General features: G+C 39.8%; 1 protein-coding gene across 1 annotated transcript; it reads right to left on the bottom strand.

Annotated features, from left to right (window-relative positions):
• Positions 1-11,530: 11,530 nt before the first annotated feature.
• On the bottom strand, positions 11,531-14,644 carry LOC109241642 (probable lipid phosphate phosphatase 4). The gene is made up of 8 exons (XM_019408396.1): positions 14,426-14,644; positions 13,796-14,030; positions 13,439-13,526; positions 13,221-13,330; positions 12,745-12,835; positions 12,455-12,643; positions 12,034-12,093; positions 11,531-11,922 (listed from the first exon to the last, which is right to left on the bottom strand). Exons 1-8 carry the CDS (start codon positions 14,431-14,433, stop codon positions 11,843-11,845), a joined length of 861 nt encoding a protein of 286 aa, XP_019263941.1. The 5' UTR covers positions 14,434-14,644; the 3' UTR covers positions 11,531-11,842.
• Between the last annotated feature and the right edge of the window lie 9,713 nt (positions 14,645-24,357).

Below are 24,357 nucleotides of genomic sequence, written 5' to 3'. Positions count from 1 at the left end.
CCTAATACCTCCAATCACATATCATCCTACTCCAAATTACCAAGCACCCTCACCCTCTTACCAAACTCCACCACTCACTTAACAATCACCTCCCGCATATCAGCCCACTTTACCCAAATACTCCCAACCAGCACATGTTTACCAAGACTACATCACCCAACCATCCCACTATCAATCACCTCCCCCACGTCAAAGCTTCCCTAGACCTCGACCAAATTTCGACCGCAGACCTCCCAAACAGTATACCGCCATTGCTGAACCAATTGACCAGCTGTACGAAAGACTCAAAGTTGCTGGTTATGTCACTCCTATCCCTGCCATAACCCCAGGAAACCCTTCTCAGTGGATCAATCCAAATAAATCCTGTGCATACCATTCCGGCATGAAAGGACATACCATTGATGAATGCTGCTCTCTGAAGGATAAGATCCAGACTTTGATTGACAACAGGATCATTGTAGCAAAGGAGCCTGCTCCAAATGTCCGCAATAACCCTCTGCCAGACCACAAGGGCGGAGGTGTTCACATGATCGAGATAGAGGATGACTGGGACCCCAAGGGATCAATCGGTTTAATCACAGAAGGCGATGATCCAAAGAAGCCAGTAGTCACCCTCAATCCGATTGTGGTCCAGATTCGGCCTTCTGGGGACGCCGAGGTAGACATGTCCATGCCACTCGAGTTTGAAGCACCATCCTCTGCAAAGACGCCAGCACCGATTGAATTTGAGTTTATGCTGCCAGCAAACGCACCTACACCCTTTGAAGTTGCAGTTTTACGCCTAAGGGGCTTGCTCCGATCGGGGTAAAGATAGCCACACCAATTCCAGTGGCAATGTCAGCCATAACACCATTCCATACAAAGGCTATACCATGGGACTACACAGCCGAGGCCAGAAGAAAGGGGAAGGTCAAGTTCGGGGGAGCTATTGCAGCACAGGGTATGACGAGAACTGGTAGAGTTTACACCACGGAACATTTGGCCGAGTCAAGCAAACAGGCCTCTAGTCGGCCAACCATCACCGAAATTGGGCCCGGTGATCTCTGGAGAAAGATACAAGCCAAAGAATACTCAGTCATTGATCAGCTGAACAAAACACCGGTACAGATTTCTATCCTCGCCTTGCTACAAAGTTCTGATGCACACAAGAATGCCTTGTTAAGAGTGCTGAGCGAGGCATATGTACCAAGTAACATCACTGGCGGAGAGATGGCGAATATGGTGGGTGAGGTATTGGAAAGTCACAAGATCACTTTCCACGAAGATGAGCTGCCGCCAGAAGGGTTGAGTCATAACAAGGCATTGCACATCACCATACAGTGCGAAGATTATTTTATCACCAGAATCCTGATTGACGGAGGATCCAGCCTCAACATTTGCCCGCTGGTAACACTTAGGACATTAGAAAAGGGGCTGCATGAGATCAAGGACGGGGCCATCAACGTCAAAGCTTTCGACGGACCCCAAAGGTCTACTATTGGGGAAATTAGCTTATGTTTGCAAATGGGGCCTACCTGGTTTGATGTTGATTTTCAAGTGAAAGGCGTGCCAGCATTTTACAATCTGTTGTTCGGACGATCATGGATTCATACCACTGGGGCCGTAACGTTACACTACACCAGGCAGTGAAGTTTGAGTGGAATCACCAAGAGGTGATCATTCACGACGACGGTAGCAATCCCATATACAATCGCCAGACCATTCCGGCAATTGGAGGAAGAAGAAGGATAGGCGGGGAAACATACCACCACATCGAGCGAGTCAACGTCGTTGATAAAGACAAATGGTGGGATAACAAGATTGAAAGCATATTAAACTGGAGCGGGTACGAACCTGGCAAGGGACTTGGCAAGAACCTCCAAGGAATCGCTAAGCCCGTCAAGCTCAAAAAACATGGCACCACCTTCGGGTTGGGATATAAGTATACTTGGGAGGAATTGAACCACTGGTCGCCACCATGGCGCGGTCCTTACTATCCTTTGGAGCAGCCACTACCCTGTTTGAGCAAACTTTCCAGCAGGTTATCTACGGGTCAGAAGAAGAGGAAGCACTAGCAGCGGTGAGGAATTTGTTCCTGGAAGACGATGACCTGGATTGTTGTTGTCATTTTCGAGGAGGAGGGGGAGGAAGGCCCTTCCATACAAGTTGTAAGCAGAGGAGCATGCCTCAATAACTGGACTATCAGAACTACCAGAGCCCGGCGAGCCTCGGGGTAGCAAGGCTGAACAAACATCATGCACTATTTTACTTTACTAGTTTACTTTCCTTTCGCATTTTTATTTTTTGCAAGAAAGAGCTCCAATGTTCAAAAACAGTTATGGAATTTATCAAAGCATTTCAGTTTTCTTATAAATCTTACTCTTATTATTTTCTCTCATCACTTTTCTCATACAACATTACTATTACTAATCTTGATGAACCAACGACTGTGACATGCAACGAGACAACGCAACAAATGGACATAGATTCAGAGGAAGATGACATACCGGAAGAGATCGTTAAAGAAGTTGAGAATTTTGAGAACAGACCTAAGTCCAACCTGGACGAGACTGAGATTGTTAACCTGGGAGATGCAGAAAACATCAAAGAAACACGAATCAGCGTTCATTTGTCACCATCAAAAATGTCACGCCCCAACCTCGGGAGGCGCAACCGGCGCTCGATCGAGTGAACCCAACCAAGCAAGCCTTATCACACACTTCCTACCCCACTTTTCATGAATAAGATAACCATGTTCCCTTTTTATTTAGGCAAGGAAAGGTAGTATATTCTATAGTGATAGTTCGTTCCATATTACAAGCTTAAACCATAGTTAAAGTTAATTTCCAGAATTCCCATAAAGTTACAATTTATAGAAAGCAGGAGTCTATAATTACAACATAGTTCATGAGCCCTACAACACCCATACATGACCCACACATATGTCTATGGAGCCTCTAAGGATACAAAAGATGAGTACAACAGTGCCGACAACAAGGCCCCCGGCTATACCTCAAAATAGAAATCCACAACAATAGAAGATATACAATACAACCCCATGAAGGAGGAAGGGGCTCACCAAGATCTTGAGAAGAATATAATGTGCTACGCGTGATTGGCACTATCCGCAATGGAGCCACAACATTCATTTAAAAAAATATAGCACCCCCGGCAAAAGGGACGTTAGTACCATGGAATAGTATTAGTATGTATAACTAAACACCATTTTACTAGAAAGAACTATCAAGCAGGAACACGAAAATCACAAGAGCAATTCAAAGATTTTAACCGGATATCACATCATCGAATAAACAGACCATATAATCTTTCACATAATTTTCACAACTTAGTTTGGGCATTTCCTTCATATGTTCATCACTATCCTCAATACCACCGCTAACTTGAGCGGAGTCCGATCAAGACCCGATCGGCTAGGTCGCCTCATTCAAGACATATAACTCAATCATCATTTCCTTTCCCTTTTTCCGGGATTCAATATTAGCACATCACCACCATGTGTGCGGCATGGTGTCCGATCACGGCCCGATCGGCTAGGCCGCCTTACCTAGGCATTTTTCCTTCCTCATCAATCATCCCACTTGAATCTTTATTTCACATATATCATATCCATTCACTCGCACTTAGGGCCCCAATTATCATATCTTTTCCATTTTCAATGTCCATCTTGCAATTTGTGATCATAGGCACATACAAAAGCAATTCAAGTTACAAACATAAGCAAGATTTCACATAGTTAGCATGACAACCTCAGTTTTTAATCTTGGCTTATAGCCCAGGCAGGTCAACACATGATTTGTACTTCACACATCTTTAAATATCAAGGATAGTTTATTACACACGTTAAGGCACATTCTTCATGTTGATATATATATAATTGCAAACCAATTCATATGAAATAATAATCGGTACATCAACAAGTTCTAGTCTTACCACATTTGCGTAAACGCCAATGGAGCTCAATTTCTAACAAAAGGGGTTTTTAGCCATACATACCTCAATATAGTTTTCCTTAATCCTTACAAAATTTCGGAACTCTTAGCACTTCAATCAATTGTGTAAGAATTACAAATTGAACCGAGAATTAGAGACGAGATTGAGATTCTAGCTTGGTTCGAGCATATCATCAAACACTAAAGGTGCATTGTGATCTTAGCCCCTTTTTGGTGAGGAATTTCTATCATTTTATACCCCCAATTGCCTTCTTTTTAGTTTACTACCTTCCAAGATCCTATGGTGTGATATGCATGCAAGAAATTCATTCTTATACCCATAAATTACCTCCCTAATGATCCCTTATGGCTAAGTATAGAAATAAGAGCTGAGGTGATGAAGTCTTACCTCTTGGGATGAAGATTTAGGTGTCTTCACTTGATTATCTTCAATGTTTTAGCAAGGTTTCATGGAGTAATTTGATGGGAGACACTTTCCCTCTCTAAGACCCTCTCTCTCTCTCTCTAAAAGCCTCAGAAGATATGCTTAAAATGAGCTATAATATCGAATATATCGATAGGGGGTCGGGTTTAAAAATTAGAAAATTGGAGCCCCGAGTCAGGTTTGCGATCGCAAAGTGGAAATGCGGCCCGCATAATGGACCGCAAAGGTGCTCCCAAAATCTGATCATTCTGTTTGGGTTTGCGGCAGAAATGCGGTCCGCATACACGTTCTGCGGTCGCATAATGCACCGCAGAACTGCCCTTTACAAAATTCCAAGATAATTATGCAACGACTATGCGATCCGCGTATCAGTTATGCGATCGCATAATGGATCACATTTTTGACCTCAAATTTGACTAACGCACTGACTCACTTTGCGGTAGAAATGCGGTCCGCATACTTGATTTGCGACCGCATTCTGGACCGCATAATGGCACTACGAGTTTCTAAGTTTTGAGTACAAGTTTTTACGGGGCCTTACAAGAAAAGGAAGAATACACAGAGTTTCTAAGAGAACATGAGGACATATTCGCCTAGTCGTACGACGACATGACTGGTCTGAGTACATCTATTGTGGCTCACAAATTGCCAACCGATCCAGCCTTTCCGTCAGTAAAACAGAAGCTCATAAAGTTCAAGCCAGACATGAGTTTGAAAATCAAGGAAGAAGTCACTAAGCAGGTCAAAGCTAAGGTTCTCAGGGTAGTAGAATATCCAACGTGGTTAGCCAACATTGTGTCAGTACCGAAGAAGGACGGGAAGGTTAGAGTCTGTGTCGACTACCGGGATCTCAACCGGGCAAGTCCAAAAGATGACTTCCCCTTGCCAAACATACACATCCTGATCGACAACTGCGCCAAGCATGAGCTGCAGTCATTTGTGGATTGTTTCGCTGGTTATCATCAGATCTAGATGGACAAGGAAGATGCTGAGAAAACGGCTTTCATTACGCCGTGGGGAATGTACTGCTACAAGATGATTCCATTTGGCCTTAAGAATGCAGGGGCCACATACATGAGGGCTATGAATACCATTTTTCACGATATGATACACAAGGAGATCGAAGTATATGTAGATGATGTCATCATCAAGTCCAAGAAAGCCACTGATCACATGGAAGATTTGAGGAAGTTCTTCAATAGACTGAGAAGGTACAACCTGAAACTGAATCCCGCAAAATGTGCATTCGGGGTTCCAGCTGGAAAATTGCTTGGGTTTATTATGAGTCGCCGGGGAATAGAACTGGATCCATCGAAGATCAAAGCCATTCAAGAATTGCCACCGCCAAAGAACAAGAAGGACGTGATGAGTTTCTTGGGGAGACTTAACTACATCAGCCGGTTCATAGCACAATCTACAGTTATCTGTGAGCCAATCATCAAGATGTTGAAGAAGGATGCCGCCACTAAATGGACTGACGACTGCCAGAAAGCTTTCGACAGAATCAAGGAATACCTATGTTTATAAGGACTTCTGCATTCTCATTTAGTTACCATGTCTATAAGAACTTCAGCATTCTCATTTAGATGCCATGACTATAGGGATCCTGCACTTTCATGTAGATATTATGTCTATAGCTTCTGCACATGCATGTAGAAAATATGCCTATAGGTCCCTTCTGATTCTTGCATACCCGCTCTTCACTAGGCAAACTTGTCTATAGGTCCTAATAACCAAAAAAATATAATCAGATGTCACGTTCGTAATAAAATGTAACACCTAGATATCATGTTGTAGGTTTTCTGCATTTTTTCATATCTATAAAAGTTTTTAAAATCAACAACGCGTAGAAAGCATGCCTATAGGAACTATCAACCAAGTCTGAAACATTTCCACTCGCTTATGAGTCTAAAACCAGTAATAATGCTTGCAGAACCTGTAACTTTTGCAAAAGTTTGCTTTTCTTTAATAATCTGGTAACCCCTCTTAATCAGTATGTATTCAATCTATTTCATTCTTTTCTGAAATCAGTAGATATCATGTTTATAGGAGCATTTGTCCCACACCTAGGCAAGTCTTAGGGTAAAGTTTTTTTTAAACTGCATCAGTCTTTATCAATTACGACCAGCAGGCAAGCCTAATTCAGACTTCTTATCTGGAAATATGTGATAAATCAGCCTGCCCCAGCTTTTAAGTTTAACCAGACCTTAAACAATACGTGCAAGACATGCTAAACTATGTGTTTTCTTTGGTTTAAAGGAGGTCTGTCTGAGCCTTTTATTTGTCTATATGCTTCCCCAAACTTGCTATATGTGTTTTGATTGTCGCCTTAGTATTTTTACCTTTTGAAACCACAAATAAGCCAAACATCCCCTCCCTTTAGGATTAGTAGTCCCAAGTACCTCCGGGACTGATAGGACTGGGGCGTGTAATAGCATGCAATAAGTAAACGAGACCATTCCGCGCTTTAATACCTTAACGGGGTGAGAAAGGGTAGATATGGATATGATGACCACGCGATAACATCACGCGTAAGAGTGATTACCGGATGTTGTGTGGGGTGATCCATATTATTAATAAACCTAGGACCCCCTTCCCTTTGTTTCTTTGTTTCTTTTAAATCTTTTAAAACATTTCTTTTAAGAAAATCAACTCTCTTTAATGCTTTCCAACTTTATTTATTTCTAACCTTTATGTGAAAAATCCCCTCTTATTTGAAGTCCTACTTGTCTATATGTTATTTGTACCTTAAGTCATAACAATAGCTTGGCCGGGAACCACACTACTGGATTCTGAGGGGTGCCTAACACCTTCCCCTTGGAATAATTTTAAGCCCTTACCCTATCTCTGGTTATCCAAAATCAAGCTCTTCTAAAAGTGTCCTAATGCACTTAAATCATTAGGTGGCGACTCTTCAATTCCATTAAACCCAATTCCCAAAAGGGAACGAGTTGTCTTCCCAAATGTCATAAACCCGATTTCGCGAGAAAAAGGGGGCGCGACAGTATTGTCCACAGAAATCAAGGATTACGGGGTCTATCGATAGCGAGGATAGTTCTACCGGACCTAGGGTAAAAGGATATGTGTATCCACTGAGGAAACTCGGTTTGTGTGTCGTTATATCTTCCTCCCGAGAAGGAACCTCCACTTGCACCACCTCTTCCCAGCGGCAGTCGGCTTTCACTTTCTTAGTGTTGTTTATCAGGCTAATGTATCGGGACATGGGTTCGCGCAGCCCCGGCTTCGAAGAAGGCTTGTCAACCGTGAAATTGGAGGATGTCTCACAGGGTCCGGGGATGCACTCCTCAAGACGAGGAGGCACTATGGCCTTGTCCTTAAACGAGCGTAAGGGCGAAGAAGCTTTATCACCTTGAGGAACAGTTCTAGAGGTCTTCACCATTTCTACTGAAAGATTTCAAAGGAAAAGAGAAAAACTAGATGAGAAACGAGTGCAGGAAAGAAGTAAGGAGAGTTGCTGAAAGTTCGGAGATATGGTGAAGAGTAAGGAGTAAGGTATTGGAGTATTTATAGGGGCCAGTAATGCGCATTGGGGAAAATTAAAGGACGGCCAACCGTCGTAATCAGTTCGAGGCTTTTCGAGAGCCTTGCGAACGTGACTTTTAAATATCCCTTTTTGTCACATCATTCGCTTGTGTGACGTAACTGACAAAATGGTGGAGGCATTGAAGAGCTGGAGAATTCAAATCGTTCCTTGTTATTTCATTCCAAGGAACACGGGGACTATCTGTATACGGCCAAAATTGGAGAGTTTGACTTTGGGGCTACTGTGGCACTCCACGTCCGACTTCGAGGAGCTCGAAGTGGGATTTGAAGGCAGACCCCGAGGTGCTTCCATCAAGGGGGCATATCGAAGGTCAACATCGGAGCAGCTCAAGTCAGTGATTGTTATGAAAAGGCGGGAAACCCTCGAGGGCACGCGATGAGAACTGACAGAGTTTGCAAGAATAGTACAAATCCGTACCAAGCCGTTGTACAGCTGTACTAGTAGCATTTCTTCGTCATTTATTAGACATGTACTGTGTTGGGATTCACCCCTCCAATATAAAGGAGACCCTTATCATTTTGTAAGAACACGATACATTAATTTTTAATGCAACATTCTCTGCTCTTGCTTAAACAATTGTTCTACACATTTATTGCTTACTCTTTCATTGTTCATTTATTGTTCATTCATTGTTGTTCATGTATTGCTCATTATTAACCGCAAAAGGCCATATTTGAGGCTTCATTATCATTATTTATTCATCAATAAGCTCACTACCAACTGCCCTAAGCAAGCCTCGAAGCCCCTGCTCCGGCCAGCTCGAGGCTCGGTTTTGTGAAAACTTTGGTTTGCTTTCCTTATTCTCTTTATTTACACTTAGCATCTATTGCTTAACAACTAGTATTAAAATAAATCACGTATTTTTAGAAACACAAAATCAAATATAATTTTCATTACCATTTCGAGGTAAACACAGCTGGAAAAGGAAAATTTTCGAGCTCTAGCTTATTTTACTCTATTTTTAGTCCTAGACTACGCAAGGAGGTGATTTTTAGAGGATTTTCACCCCTAACTTCTAAGGTTATGATTTTAACTTGTTTTTGATTTATTTCTATGATTTTTCATAGATTTTCATCCTTAAATCTAGGATTTTTAAGAGTAAAAAATGAAATTTTGTATAGAAACTTAAGAGATTAAATTTTAGAGATTTAGACTTCAATTTGAGGTTAGATCTTGAAGCTAATCACATATTTGGACTCGGGAAAGTATGGGTAGTCGGGATTTGGTCTTGATTTTGTATTTCGACAATGTAGGCTGGAGTTAACTTGTTGTTGACTTTTCTAAATTAGGTAAACAATTTTTGTACTTGTAGAGTTCCTTAAGCTTGTTTTGACCTATTTGAGTATTAATTGACTAGATTCAAATTGTTTGGAGGCTTGTGCTAAAGGAAAAGTTGTATTGAAGAGTTGATTTGTTCCGAAAAGAGGTAAGTATCTTGGTTAATATTTATTTGAGAGAATTAGGTGGTACTTGGGTCTATTTTCTACGTGTTATATGTTTGTGGGCGGCATAAATGCATGGTGACGAGTATATATGTGTTTTCCATGGATAAAGTATGTGGGTAGAATTAGCCTTATTCATGTCTTGTTTGCTTCATATATATTGTTCTTTTATGCTTTAATAGTTTATGACACGACTTGATTATTCACATGCTTGTTAGTGATTATGTTTAAGATTTGGTTGAGATACTTGGGCACTATAGTTGTTAAACACATTGGCTCGTCTATGGGTGCAAAGGTTATGATTATCTCTCACATTGTGTGTTATGTTTGATCACTCTTGTTGATATTGTTATGCTTCTACCTTGCTTGGTACTGTTTTATATATGCTTGACGAAGAAGAGTGGATTGCACGAAAGGTGATCATGTGCTTATGAGGAAGAGTGATTTATGCACAAAGGGTATTTCCGTACTTCTTGACATTCTTATTATTATTGCACGATGGGTATTTTCATGCTGCATATATATATATATATATATATATATATGTGTGTGTGTGTGTGTGTGTGTGTGTGTGTGTGTCTTAGAGATAGAAATATCTTAGATTCTTTAACTCTTAATGTTAAAACAGCCAATTATAAAACCAAAACTGGATCCTTACCAGTAGTGATTATTTATAAAATACAGTACAAAGCCATGAGTTCTGCCTTTAATACTGGAGCCACGAAAACCCTCCATAAAGGAGAAATTGTCTTTTCAAAACAGATCTACAAAGATCTCACCTGTCAATACCAAAACCCATTTCTTGGAGCCAAGTTTCTCTACCACAAAACTGGTTACTACAAGATGCCACTCAAGCTGAAAAATCGAAAAATACTACGGTCTCTCAGATCCAATAATATTCTAGCGGATATGTAGCCATTTCCTTCCAAAGATCCCTTAGCCAAAGAGAGAACCAATTCATAAAGTTGGATAACTTTAAGAATTGGTGACAGAAATATATATATATATATATATATATATATATATATATATATATATATATATAGAGAGAGAGAGAGAGAGAGATGAGATTATCTCTCGCAGGGTATTTTCGTGCCGGTGAGGATGCAAGGTAAATGCACGAAAGGTGTTGCCGTGCTATTGATATAATATCTTTTACTCATTTCTCTCATGATGCTGGATCGACTGAGTTATTTTCATAGATTTTGTTTCACCCTCTTGGATCGAATGTTTTTAGAAAGGTTTGGTTCCGATATTTGATAAAATATGATCGTTATTTATTTTAGTTGATCGCTTTATTATTTCTCGTATTTATTCTTTTTTATTTCTCTTTCTTATTAACTGTATAGGTTTATAAGTAGGTGTCTTGTCTTAGCCTCTTCACTTCTTCGTCGAGGTTATACTCAACACTTCCTGAGTACATGGGTCAGTTGTACTTGTACTACACTACTGCACTTCTCATGCAGATTCAAGCATTGGTTCCGCAGAGTCCCGAGAGGTGTTTAGCTTCGACATTTTGGAGACTCGAGGTAGTGCTGCATATCCGTTTGCAGGCTCGGGAGTCAGTTCATTATCTTCACTACTGTTTATTTGTATCAACAATATTGTATTCATTTCAAACTTTGTATTTAGTATTTCATAAAGCTCATGCACTCAATAATTCTAGTGTTGGAAGTTATGTAGACAGTTGTCATGGTATTAGACTTATTATGTATATTCAGGAGCTTATTCTCTTTATTTATGATATTATGGTGTTGAATGTCTAGTTTTGCTTCTTTATTTTACTGTTAAGTATTGAGTTGCCTTGCAAGTGAAGTTAGGTACCATCACGACCTCTTCACTGAGATTTTGGGTCGTGACAGTAACTCTGTTTTGTAGATTTCAAACAGTTGTATTTTTCACCGTCGTATTCCTATTCTTAGTAGCTAACACCTTGTGACACTAATTCTTAGGATAATTTGTATTAAATTCTGCATTTTAACTTCATTATTATACGATGATCTTTAGCTTGACTTATAGTTGTGTTGGTTGGTTCGCCTTAAATGCAATCACGACATAGTGGGATTTGGGTCCTGATTGATATCTTAGGTGATCTTACATTTGCATACAGGAGGAATCCTCTTTCATCTAATCTAGGAGAAGATGGATGCACATGTACAAAAATCCCATTTTTCGTAAGGTCATGAGCCTGTACGTTCATACCCCCATGGAAAATGAGGAGGTAAGGAACCATTTCCCCTCGTTGTACAGCTCTTCTCTTCCAAAATCCAAATATACAGGTATGAGCCATAAGCTAGATTTAACAAAAAGAAAATGACAAAAGGTTTAAATGATATCTTTGCTATTTCGACGAGGCTTTGGAAAATTTTAATAATCTCCTTCCATCTCCAACAATTTCCAGATCTTGCATTACATGTCCACGTCTGGATGACTGAGGGTTCCCTCTTGTACTCTTGTTGCATTACACAGTGTCCATTTCTACTGACGAAGAATGGAATCCATTTTTTTCTCTCATTTTAATTGATGCATGAGGTGCCCACCCTGGTTTTGCAGGGAAAAAGAGAAGAGTAATTAGAAGATAACTAGCATTGTTAATACTGAACTAAGAGGATCACAATAATGAATTCCATTGTTGCAGACTTTAGCATGTACCATTGATATCATGAGGGAATGGGAAGAACAGCAGGTAGCATAACGAGGCAACCACAGTTCCTGAAAAAAAAAACAAATGAGATGCTTCACAGCACTAAAGGTCAGCCCGGTGCACTAAGCTCCCGCTATGTGCGGGGTCCGAGGAAGGGCCGGACCACAAGGGTGTATTGTACGCAGCCTTATCCTGCATTTCTGTAAGAGGCTGTTTCCACGACTCGAACCCTGACAGGCTAAAGGTTTTTCACACTATCAGGTCATTTAGCCAAGGACATGCAATATCCATAAGTTGGCAACCTGCTACAACTGGTTACATGATACTAGTAGTAGATGTTCAAAATTATCTGGTATACGAGCCAAAATTGGTTTCAAAACAATACATCAAAATAGTGAATCCATACAAGCACAGGATAGTTGAACCAACCTATAATGGATCCAGTGAATACATCTGTCCAGTGATGCCAATAGTCATCAACCCGAGAAATTCCGACTAATGCAGCAAACAGTAAAGGAAGCAGAACAATGCAGAGTTTTGCAGCATGGCCTCTTCTGTCAAAAGCCTTCACTTTTCCGCACAGGTACCATGAGAGGAATGCAAGGCCAGCAAATGACCCTATATTTTGTCAACCAAAAACTTACTAACCATTATTAACTGAAATTAGAAAAAGAACAACAAAAACGAAGACTATGAGGAAAAAACGGAGAACTACTGACATGAGGTATGTCCACTGGGAAAGCTTTTATATCCTTCTTTCACAATCTTTGGGTCTCCATGACACTTAACATCCCCATTAGCTTGAAAAGCCTGTGCATGAATTGGGAAATGTATCTTTAAGCAAAATTCGTTTAAGAGTTGAAAACAAACTTTTTGGATTTAAGTGTTATGTTACGACAAGCTCGCAATAAAAGACGCACTACAGTGTAAAAGAAGAAAAATTATACAAGATTTATAAGGTTTGGCTGATATGTACATGTTCTTGGGCAAGACAAAGAGAAAACTCTACTATGATGAAAGCAGGCAATACAATCTCACGAAGTCTTGACTTCTGTTCCTAGCACAGACCTCACATAATATTCACATAGGTGGTACCACAGACATTTTTCGGTTAATTATTTGGACCCCGTGAAAAACATTATCTACATTTCAAGCCACATTTTAGTATGCTAAAGTATGAAAAAGGAGAACATACCTCAAATCCATCAGGGAAGCACCTATAGTAGAAATTTGGACGTGGTCGACCAACAGCATCTTTGATACTATCGGTGATTACTGCAGCCACTAGGACCGAATAAAAGACACCTACACTTACAAGAGCAAACTGGTCAATTTCTTAGTATTAGCTAGAACTAAAATCCAAACAATAAGAGACTGCTTTTTTCCTTATAAACATCAAGAAAGCGCGCTCACCCAAAATCGCATGATGCAGATCATAAACATCCCTCCTGTAGTGATAGTAAATGAGAAATATTGTGCATGGCAGAACTACTGCAAAGATCTGTAATTGATTGGAGGTAAAGGAATTATTGAGCTTTTAAAGCCATAAAAGTAGTACAGTTTAACTTCAATACACTATTGGCAGTGTAAAAATTTTCTATGCTATCAGGTCACATTAAAGATAGCTACAAGTAATAATCCATAATAAGTGAGATTAATAACCTGAAAAATAAGGCACGCAACTTGCTAAAACAGGTCAAAATACACGGAGAGTATAAAGTTTATTCACACAGTTATTATATAAGTGTTAAATCCAAAGCAAACACGTACAGGAACGGCCCACATTGGTATTGTGTCGTGCTCTTTGAAGGGAAATTTGAGATCTTCTAACATTTTTGCATTAGTATAGCGATTGAAAGGCTGAATGTAGTTTAAGAAGCCATCCATTGCAACAAGCACAAGTAAAATCAACCAGTCACATCTGTGCTTTTTGGCCACCTTAGCCCCATGGGATCTCACCGTGTGCCCTCCAAACTCTATTTCCGGCATCTTCACCCGTATTATTCTGTTCCAAAATCATCAACATGAACAAGAAAGTTATGAGTGGATAACATAAATGTTGCTAAAAAAGTGAGGCATTATGAAAATTCCGAATTCAACAATTCTTGAATTTTCAATCGCCAAAAAATGTTTAAACTGGAATCTTTAAATCGTTTTAGGGATGCTGTTTATGCATGACCAGCATGTATAATCAGAGATTGGGTAGATTCAGTTAAGGCTTTTAAGACTAATTAAAATATGAATGTCGCCTAGCTGGCAACAAATTAAGTATGAAAGACAATCAGTAAAATATGACTATCGTCAATGTAACAAAGAACATATAACAATGATGTATAATTTGTTACAGGAATTGAATAGAAAATCATTAAAATGTAAATAATTAAGGAGTAGGAAGAGAACCTTTTCATTCAAGGTACAGAGAGTTGCCGGAAGAATTGAAGAGAAAGACGGAACGAGATAGTTCAGAGGCTAAAAGTTGCCTTTTAATAAATTAAAAATGCAAATTGAATAGATAGAAAAGAGAAGGAGAGGGCGATGTATTCCTGGGTTGGGGAGCTTTTCCTTTCCAGGAACACATGCAATTGGAAGGGACAAACGTTCTTTGGTGTATTAAGACACTCGACGTTTATTTCATTTTCACCTCTAATAAAAACAACGGGTCACACGCAACTGGAATTGTTGTAAACAAAAGTATTCAGCGTCAATAACTTGACAAACCAACCAAATCTTGACGAACCAACCATTTAGGGTGTATTTGGTCTCAAAGAAAATATTTTTTAATTTTTTCATATTTAATTGGCTTAAATATTTGGAAAAACTTTTTTCGAATGAATTTATTTTTCTCTAATTGGAGAAAAATAACTTCCCTACTAAAATGAGGGAAAATATTTTTCATAACTCTTTTTTAACCTCCGAAACCTCACCTCTCCACTCCCCACCACCCAAACCCCACCTCCTTCATTTCCCTCAACAAGCGGCGGATTTAGGGGGGCGGAAGGGTGTTCACCCAAACCCCCTTCCCCGAAAAATTACATTGTATATATAAGGCAAAATCTGTTTTGTACCTCTATATGTTATGTTTTGAATCCTTTTGACCTAGGCAAAAATTGTAGCTTAGTGGTCAAGGTGGTTTAAAACTTTTATAAGGTCATAGGTTCAATTCCTATTATCTACAATCCTTTTTAACTTTTTTCTTTTTGAACCCACTTCGCGGAGATCCTGCATCCGCCACTGCCCTCAACCTCCCTCTGCCACCCCCCAACACCCCTACCCTTGCCACCACCAACCCGGCCCCTAATCCCCGGCCTACCACCCTCCCGGCCCTTACCCATTTCAACTTTCATAGTGTTTTCTTAAATTATATATTATTCCAAAAAAAAATTGCTACCTAACCAAACATCAAATATAAGTAACAAAACTACTTATTTTCCCAAATAATATTATCCAAGGAAAACATTTTTCTTCATACCAAACACACTTTTAAGAGAAAATATTAAGTGTAATTAATTCCTTTAGTTTTAAAACAAAATTCCCTGTTAGTAGAACACTAAAACTACTATTCATAATTCAAAGTAGATATATAAAATTAGCAAACAATATTTGCCAGGTCAACTATGGCTAGTTAATAAAGAACCCATCCTAGCAAATCCTTCTTCGATTATTTTCGAAGTGCCCTCCTTTTTCTTTTGACAATTGATATCCCCTAGACACTTTTCGTATTTGAAGTTTCGTACTATTAAGATTGTATAAGTAGTGGAGAACTCATGATTTTATCCAAGCGGGTTTAGAAAAAAAAATAATATGTAAGTTAGAAATTTAAAATTTGCATTTCAATTACGAGATTCCTTGTCAAATATCAAAATTCTTGTACGCTCTAAACAAACAGAAGTCGTTCATATGATTAAGAGACTATGTCATAAAGTAATATTTAAAAATATAAAGAAAAAGAATCTTAAAAAAAATGAAGGGCCAGCCCGCCCTAGCCCGCGGCCATCTTAGGGCTGGGTTGGGCTGGCCATTTTAAGGCTCATTTAGATGGAGGGTCGGCCCGCCCTAGCCCACCAAATTTAAAAGCCAGCGAGGCTTGGGCTGGGTTGGGCTGGGCTGGCCCGTTTTGNAATTGATATCCCCTAGACACTTTTCGTATTTGAAGTTTCGTACTATTAAGATTGTATAAGTAGTGGAGAACTCATGATTTTATCCAAGCGGGTTTAGAAAAAAAAATAATATGTATTAGTATAATCGGCGTAGGGTATTCCAAGAATATAAGGTTTGATCACTTTTTGTTCTGAAAAGAAAATCTCAAAACGAAATCATTTTGAAGTCGCGCTTTATAGTTTTTAACAAATTATTTTAAAAAGATACAAATGGTATATGTTTCTATTTTTAACAATTTATCTATTTAATTTAACAGTTTTTACTTCAAGAAGTTCAGTTAAAAAAAGTACTAGCTCTAAGATATTAATATAAAATCTAGAATTTTTCTTGTTATTATTTTAGAAGTTTGTATTTCTAAACAAAAGAGAATAAGTAAATTTATAAATACTAAAATAATTTCAATAATAAGTGAAAACGAGTTATAACCAATCCGAAAATTCAATATAAAACAAATAAACATTTCAACATAGACTAAAATTAAATCAAGCTAACAAATAAATAATTTGAATATGATCGTTAAAATTTGAATCAAAATTCATTTTGTGGACAGGTTTAATTTTTTAGTGCAAATTAAACTATAGAATAATCATATTGATTTCAAGTAAAGGAAATAAAGTAAAATAGTAAAATGTCAAAAAAGAGGCATGGGACTAATAAATTCAGATGGGACAAATTGTCTTTGCCTTATGATACGTAAAACTCCTTCGGCCAAAATTTCATTTTGACCAAGCACCGAATGGATTCAATCCCAGTACCACCCATACGTTTTAAACCCACTGGACAAACTCGACAGACAGCACAATTGCGCCAAGCGGGTTCAAGTTATTATCTCTATAAGCATTTTTTTTGTTTCAAATACAATTTATTTATATACACAGTATAATTTTTCATCAAAGCGGATTCAACTGAACCCGCTTGACCTTTAGTGGATCCGACCCTATATATAAGAGTGTGGCTAATATGGTAAAAGAAAAAATCAATTATACTTTTTTGGACCCCTTTTTCTTTACAAGTTGGAATTCAACTTCTAACAGAATGAATTACAGTTAATGTAATAAATATTTTTATAGGGGAACAAAATGAAGTTAATTCACAACTCTTGTTGTATGGGCCAAAAATTATCATAATTATATGTGAGTTTATAGCGTCGATCTTGAATTAGCACCCGTCCAACTGGCTTCGCAGTTGAACCAGCTGATCCTGATGGTCGCGGCATTGGGCCTCCACGCCCTTACCTAACTCGAGCTCCTCCTCTTTTCTCCTCAACGCTATTTCTCCACGGCCGCCATTAGCTCCTCGTCGTTCTTCTTCAGGTTTCTCTCAAGGCCGACATGTCGCCATCCTCGCGAAGTTGCCTCCAAAGGTCCCGGTACTTCCCACGGTACTCCTCGTACTTCCCCTTTAACTTCACATATTCTGCCTCTTCTCCCTCTGAGCACTCCAAATTTCCAGAATAACCGTCTACAAATAAATGGAAGGCAAAAGTTAAAATTTGGAAACAAGTTAAGACGAAGGAAAAAGAATGATAAATAACCACACTTACCCTGAGAGCGAGGCTGGCAAAGTTCTTCGACAAAGTACTGTTGGTTAACTTATTGAGAGTCACACGCTCATCCTCGGAGCAAAGGGGACCGAGAACGGGAACCACCTCCTCGGTATTTCTTAGCAAATCACAACCCATTAGAATCGTGGTGGTCCTTGAGCCCCACTCCATCCTCACCTCGATCTAAGTGAGCCCCTCATCAATCATCCTGAGATCGTCAAGGTCCATGTCGGTATCTGATTCATTTCCCTCGTCGATAACGTCCTTTCCTCTACCCTCGTCCTGGAAAACATCTAGTGCCGGCCTGGAAGATGAGGCCTCTTCTTGCCCTGCAGGCACGGAGCTGACACTAAGCGTCCTCCCCATCACCATCTCCTCCTCGGGGCGTAAAGGCACACCATCATCAGCCTTTTCTAGTGGCCTTGGAGGTCGCCACAACATCATCTCCAATGTGTATCATCGCTGTCTCCCGAAATGTGAATTCACCTTCTACAAAATCGATGACCAAATGAACTCCCTCTCCTACGTCCACATCCTTCCATTTGCGGGGCCTCAGGTCCCCATCACGAGGAGTAACTTCATCATCTTCATCGATGAGTGAAAACGAGGAAGGTGCAGGTGCAACAACTGAGATGAGGGCGGAGACGGAAGGCGCAGCAGCCAAAATAGGGGCGGAGGTGGATGACGCAGCGGTCCTTCTCCTTCTAAACTTTGGCACGGGTGCCCTGTTCCTTCTTGTATCCCCCCTGACAAAATCTAGAAAAAAGCGTAAGAATTAAATGCAACAACGACATAAGTCGCTACGAATACGATAATGACCAAAAGAAGGAGATTACCTGTCGAGGGGAGAGCCGGTTTGAACTTCTGAAAGAAGCTCGGCCAGTCACGAATCCCTACGGTGTAGGGGAAAACTTGCCTAACCTAGTCAGCTAGGCACACCACCAAAGGAGGAGGAGGACTAGTAGCTGTAGAAGAAGAATGGTTACTCGACCAACTTGGAATGAACAAGATACTTAAAAGGGTAAAAGAAAAAAAAATACGAACACTTACGTGTATGGTTCCAAGACTAGGGGACACCATTAATATCGACCACAACAGCCTCAGTTTTGACAAAAAAGTAGTCAAGCCAAAACTGCCGCCTATCCTTATCGTCCATCTTCACCACCAACTATTTGCCTCCATGATGTCGCAGGTTCAACGTCGCCCCCTATAGAAACTAGGCATGAACAAATGCACCAAGTGTTACACCATAACCTCGACCCCAACAAGTTTGGTGAACTTTGATTGCATTTTGATAACCTTATAAACATAGGAGAGAGCTAAGCGGGGAAAATTCCGTAATGATGGCAAAACTCCTCCACTAGCGGGAGAAGGGGGAACGAATAACCAATGGTAAACGGTTAGGCATAGAGAGCACAATACCTAGGATGGTGAACGTGCACTTCGTCCTCAGCAGCAAGGATTAATTCTACATGGTTGAGAAGGCTAAATGTAGCTTTGAATTCAGCCAAATGCGTAGACGTCTTTGACGATTGAAATTTTCTGGTCATCACGTCCAGTGACCGTTGAAAATCGAACCTAGCATCAAGGTTATGGAGGATAATCTCCTCCACTAAGGAAAAAGCTTCATCTTCTGCGGTGGTAATGGCGTACTCCCCGTGAGTAGGGAATACCACAGTCAAAGGGATGGCAGGACTCTCTTCATCAACTAGAAAGAAGATTAGACATGGTTATGAAGTTTATAAGAAGATGAGAGTATGAAAGGAAGTTAAGGTTCAGAAGGCAAAGAAGACTCAAAAAATGAATGGAATTTATGTAGAGCAAGGTATGAAAGGAAGTTTGAATAATGAGGAAAAAATCCCTATTTATAGAGATTAAGGCATTAAACCTGAAACGGTTCATCATAATTAGCACTAGAAATGAAACGGCAGAGACAATAAAAGGTCACGCGTGAATCGATACAATACATCAGGAATCAGCATCATCAAGACATTTGACGTCATGATGTCAGTTCTTTTCTTGGACCAGATGGTTCGAGAAAATCACCCGGGAAATTTAGGGGTTTGAAATATGCGATCCACAAAGAGCCACATCGCCTGTTTATCACAATGATTACGATCGCTGTTATCCGCTCATTGAACTCGCCCACGAAGACGACCTCAACAAGGGGATGGACTAACTGTATGGGCTAAAAATTGTCATAATTATATGTGAGCTTAATCAATATTAGGAAAGCCCGAAGGCTGCCACGTGTCAGCAATGTGATGTTAACAAAGGATAAAGGCAAGGTCGATGAACCAACGGAGGTCGAGTACTCCCTTTAGCAGAGTAATAACAACTAGTTATAGAAATAAGACTTTAAATCGAACATTCCAATGAATATTCCTCCGATCTGTACTATTAGGGTTTTTGTGGCCCATGTTCCCTTATAAATAGAAAGATATGTAGTTATAGGGAGAATTGGACACTCATTATAAAAAACAACTTGCTATATCTTACACATTATAAAAAAAAAAAAACTTGCTATATCATTCAGATCTTTATCGAACTTTTCTCCTACGATCCAAGGAGAAAAGAATATAAAAGAATCTCACCATTTTACCTTGGACTCGAAGAGAGTATCGTCTTCGATGAATCAGAGGCTGATGGTTTGACTTTCCCTTACAATGATGCACTTGTCATTACTTTACGAATTTTAAATATTGATGTTAAAAGAATTGTAGTAGATAACAGAAGTGGAGCGTGCGTTATCCATCCCCCGAGCACAAATGAGACTCGAGGATAAGATAGTGCCATGTTACATCACACCAACCGATTTTGACAATGCAGTTGAACGAATTTCAGGGAAAATTACACTCCTCGTTCTCGCTGGTGGAGTAACTCTAGAGACAACATTCCACATCATGGACCAGGACACCACATACAATACCATCGTTGGACGACCATGGATACACCCCATGAGAGTCGCCCCCTCCAGCTTGTACCAAGTGATCAAATTCCCAACGCCTTGGAGAATATTCAACATACGAGGGGAACAACACATTTCCCGGAAATGCTATTGAATCACCATGAACAGCATGACAAATCAACAAAAGAAAAGATAAGGAAAAAGAAGCATAGCAATCGACAGGGTCGAGGTTGCCACAAGATGAAACCAAGGAAGTCATTACGGACCCCGAGATGGTTGAAGCCGCAGAATCGACCATAAAATACCTCGACCCCGTCCAATTAGATCATAGCGACCTCAGTAAAAAGGCCTACGTTGGCTGCAAACTATGAGAACCAGGTAAATTTAGTATTCTTAATAACTAACGCAGATTTTTTTGCCATTAGTCATGCGGATATTCTAGGAATCCCCAAAGAGATCACCACACACAAACTAAACATCGACCCCTTCTAGCTCCCAGTAAGGCAGGTCTGACGAAAGTTCAAACCCACCACCAATGAGGCCTTCCATGAGGAAGTAGAAAAACTATTGGCAAACAGCTCTATTAGGGAATCGAAGTACCCCAGATGGATTGTCAATGTAGTGATGGTCAAAAAGATAAACGGGAAATGGAGGATGTGTGTGGACTTGACAGACCTGAAAAATGCATACCTAAAAGATTCATTCCCATTGCCACATATCGACCAACTTATCGACGCAACGACATGGCACGAGCTGTTAAGTTTTCTGGACGCATACTCAGGTTACAACTAAATACTCATGGAGGAAGAATACCAAGAGGGAACTACGCTCATCACCCACATGGGAACATATTGTTATAGGCCATGCCATTTGGATTGAAGAACGCATGGGCTACTTATCAAAGGTTGGTCACAAAAATATTTAAAGATCAACTCGGAAAAATCATGGAGGTATATATGGATGACATGTTATTCAAATCTGTGAAGGAAGAGAATCATATCGACCATCTAAAGGAAACTTCCGATATCCTAAGACAGTACGGAATGAAACAAAACCCCGAGTAATGCGTATTTGGCATATCCTCGGGAAATTTTTTTGGGCTTCTTAGTATCACAACGAGGAATTGAGGTCAACCATATAAAATTAAGGCTATAGACAGGATACCTGAGCAATTGAATACTAAGAAGCAAGTCCAAAGATTGACCGCTCGAGCCGCCCTATCCAGATTTATCTCGCGATCGTCCGACAGATGTCACACGTTTTCAGCGTACTAAAAAGGTATAATGGCCTTGAGTGGATTCCCGAATGCGTAGAAGCACTGCGATAACTGAAGGCGCACTTGTCATCACCACCCTTGCTCTCAAAGCCTGAGTCTGAGGAGCACCTCCCCGTCTACTAGCTGTCTCCAAAGTAGCAATAAGTGCAATCTTAGTTCGAGAAAACAGAGTAAGCAATCTCCAATTTATATTATCATTAAAACATTTGTTGATATCGAGACAAGGTACCCACACCTCGAGAAATTGGCCCTGGCCTTGGTTGTAGCTTCACGAAAGCTTAGACCCTATTTTCAGTGCCACCCTATCTCAGTCATCACCGTTTTTCCTTTAAGAAATATTTTACATAAACTATAGGTCTTGTCATGATAGCACTACAGGTCTGAGTCAGTGTAACTGTTTCCAAGCCTCGAAACTCTAACTTGCGAGACATCAAGTCCTTCATCATTTTTGCATAACCGGTTGTCGCGCCCCCTTTTTCTCGCGAAATCGGGTTTGTGATATTTGGGAAGACAACTCATTCCCTTTTGGGAATTGAGTTTAATGGAATTGAAGAGTCGCCACCTAATGATTTAAGTGCATTAGGACACTTTAGAAGAGATTGATTTTTGGATAACCAGAGCAGGGTAAGGGCTTGAAATTATTCCAAGGGGAAGGTGTTAGGCACCCCTCAGAATCCACTAGTGTGGTTCCCGGCCAAGCTATTGTTATGACTTAAGGTACAAATAACACATAGACAAGTATGACTTCAAATAAGAGGGGATTTTTCACATAAAGGTTAGAAATAAACAATGTCCGAAAGCATTAAAGAGAGTTGATTTAGAAGAAACGTTTTAAAAGATTTAAAAGAAACAAAGAACAAAGGGAAGGGGGTCCTAGGTTTATTAATAATATGGATCAGCCCACACAACACCATGTAATCATTCTTACGCGTGGTGTTATCGCGGGTCATCATATCCATATCTACCCTTTCCCACGCCTTTAAGGTACTAAAGCGCGGAATGACCTCGTTTACTTATTGCATGCTATTACCCGCCCCAATCCTATCAATCCCGGAGGTACTTGGGACTACTAATCTTAAAGGGAAGAAATGTTGGGTTTATTTGTGGTTTCAAAAAGTAAAATACTAAGGCGACAAACAAAACACATATAGCAAGTTTGGGGAAGCATATAAACAAATACAAAGGCTCAACAGACCTCCTTTAAACCAAGAAAGCATATAGTTTAGCATGCCTTGCACGTACTGTTTAAGGTCTAATTAAAACTTAAAGGTTTGAGGCAGACTGATTTATTACATAGTTCAGATAAGAAGCCCGAATCAGGCCTGCCTGCTGGTTGTAGTTAATAACACCTGATTCAGTTTATAAGTTTATCCTATGGCTTGCCTAAGTGTTAGACAAAAACCTATAGGCATGATATCTACTGATTTCAGAAACAAGAATATGAGCTGATTACATACTGATTTAAGAGAAGGTTGTCAATTATTAAGGAAATGCGAGTTTTAGAAGAGCACAAGTTCTGCCATTGGTAATACATGATTACTGCTAGTTTTAGACTTGTAAGCGACTGAGGTGATTCAGATTCGATTAACTCCTATAGGCATGCTTTCTATGCATTTGTCGACTTTAGAACACATTTATAAACATAGTAAAAATGCAGAGAACCCTATTGGCATGACATCTAAGTGCTGGATTTTATATGAACATGGCATCTAATTGCATTTGGTTATTAAGACATATAAAAACGTTTGCCTAGTGAGAAGTGGATATGCAAGAATCAGAAAGGACCTATAGGCATATTTTCTACATGCGTATGCATCCTATAGACATGATATCTACATGCAAAAATCAGAAATTTCTATAGATGTGGCATCTATATGAAAGTGCAGAAATTAGAAATCGTATAGACATGGTATCTATTAGAAATTCCTATGGACATGTTATCTACATATGCGAATGCTGAAATTATAAATCCTATAGACATGGTATCTATATGANCTTTTCACTAGCCAATCGCCTAAGAGTTTATTACAAAGTATTACAGACCCAGTAAGAAATAAAGTGAAGAAAAGTCATACAGAAATTAAAGTACAACCAAGGTAGAGCCTGAATTCAGACTTACCTGTACTGAAATATGAAATAAATCAACTCCAAAGATCAGATTTCAAAGCCTTTCTCTCATTTGGGGGTGTGTCAAAGTTCCCTAAGAGTCTCACATGAACTCCGGGCAGTGCTTACACCCCAAATACATCACCAGATTAAGACATAGTGCAGTGTGGAAAAGCCTGCCCTCAAGTGTCCAAGTTCAGAGGGAACTCAAGGTCCTAAGGCAAGGCTCACAGGAGGGGGGCAGAACTTAGGAACTAAGAGAGAGTGTAAGTGCAAGATTCTTAAAGGGGAAAGGGAAAGGGAGACAGTTCACATTAATACACACAGGGGTATAGGGAATG

The sequence above is a fragment of the Nicotiana attenuata genome, unplaced genomic scaffold (genome assembly GCF_001879085.1).
Source record: "Nicotiana attenuata strain UT unplaced genomic scaffold, NIATTr2, whole genome shotgun sequence".
NCBI classification, from domain to species: domain Eukaryota; kingdom Viridiplantae; phylum Streptophyta; class Magnoliopsida; order Solanales; family Solanaceae; genus Nicotiana; species Nicotiana attenuata.
The sequence above is the reverse complement of the archived record's forward strand: the minus strand, read 5'-3'. Positions and strand labels throughout refer to the sequence as shown.

Coding starts and splice junctions, on each gene's coding strand:
- LOC109241642 (XM_019408396.1), bottom strand. Junction 13,527..13,795: donor TACCAATGTGGGCCGTTCCT/GTACGTGTTTGC, acceptor AATCAATTACAG/ATCTTTGCAGTAGTTCTGCC. Junction 12,094..12,454: donor ATTCACTGGATCCATTATAG/GTTGGTTCAACT, acceptor TTTTTTTTTCAG/GAACTGTGGTTGCCTCGTTA.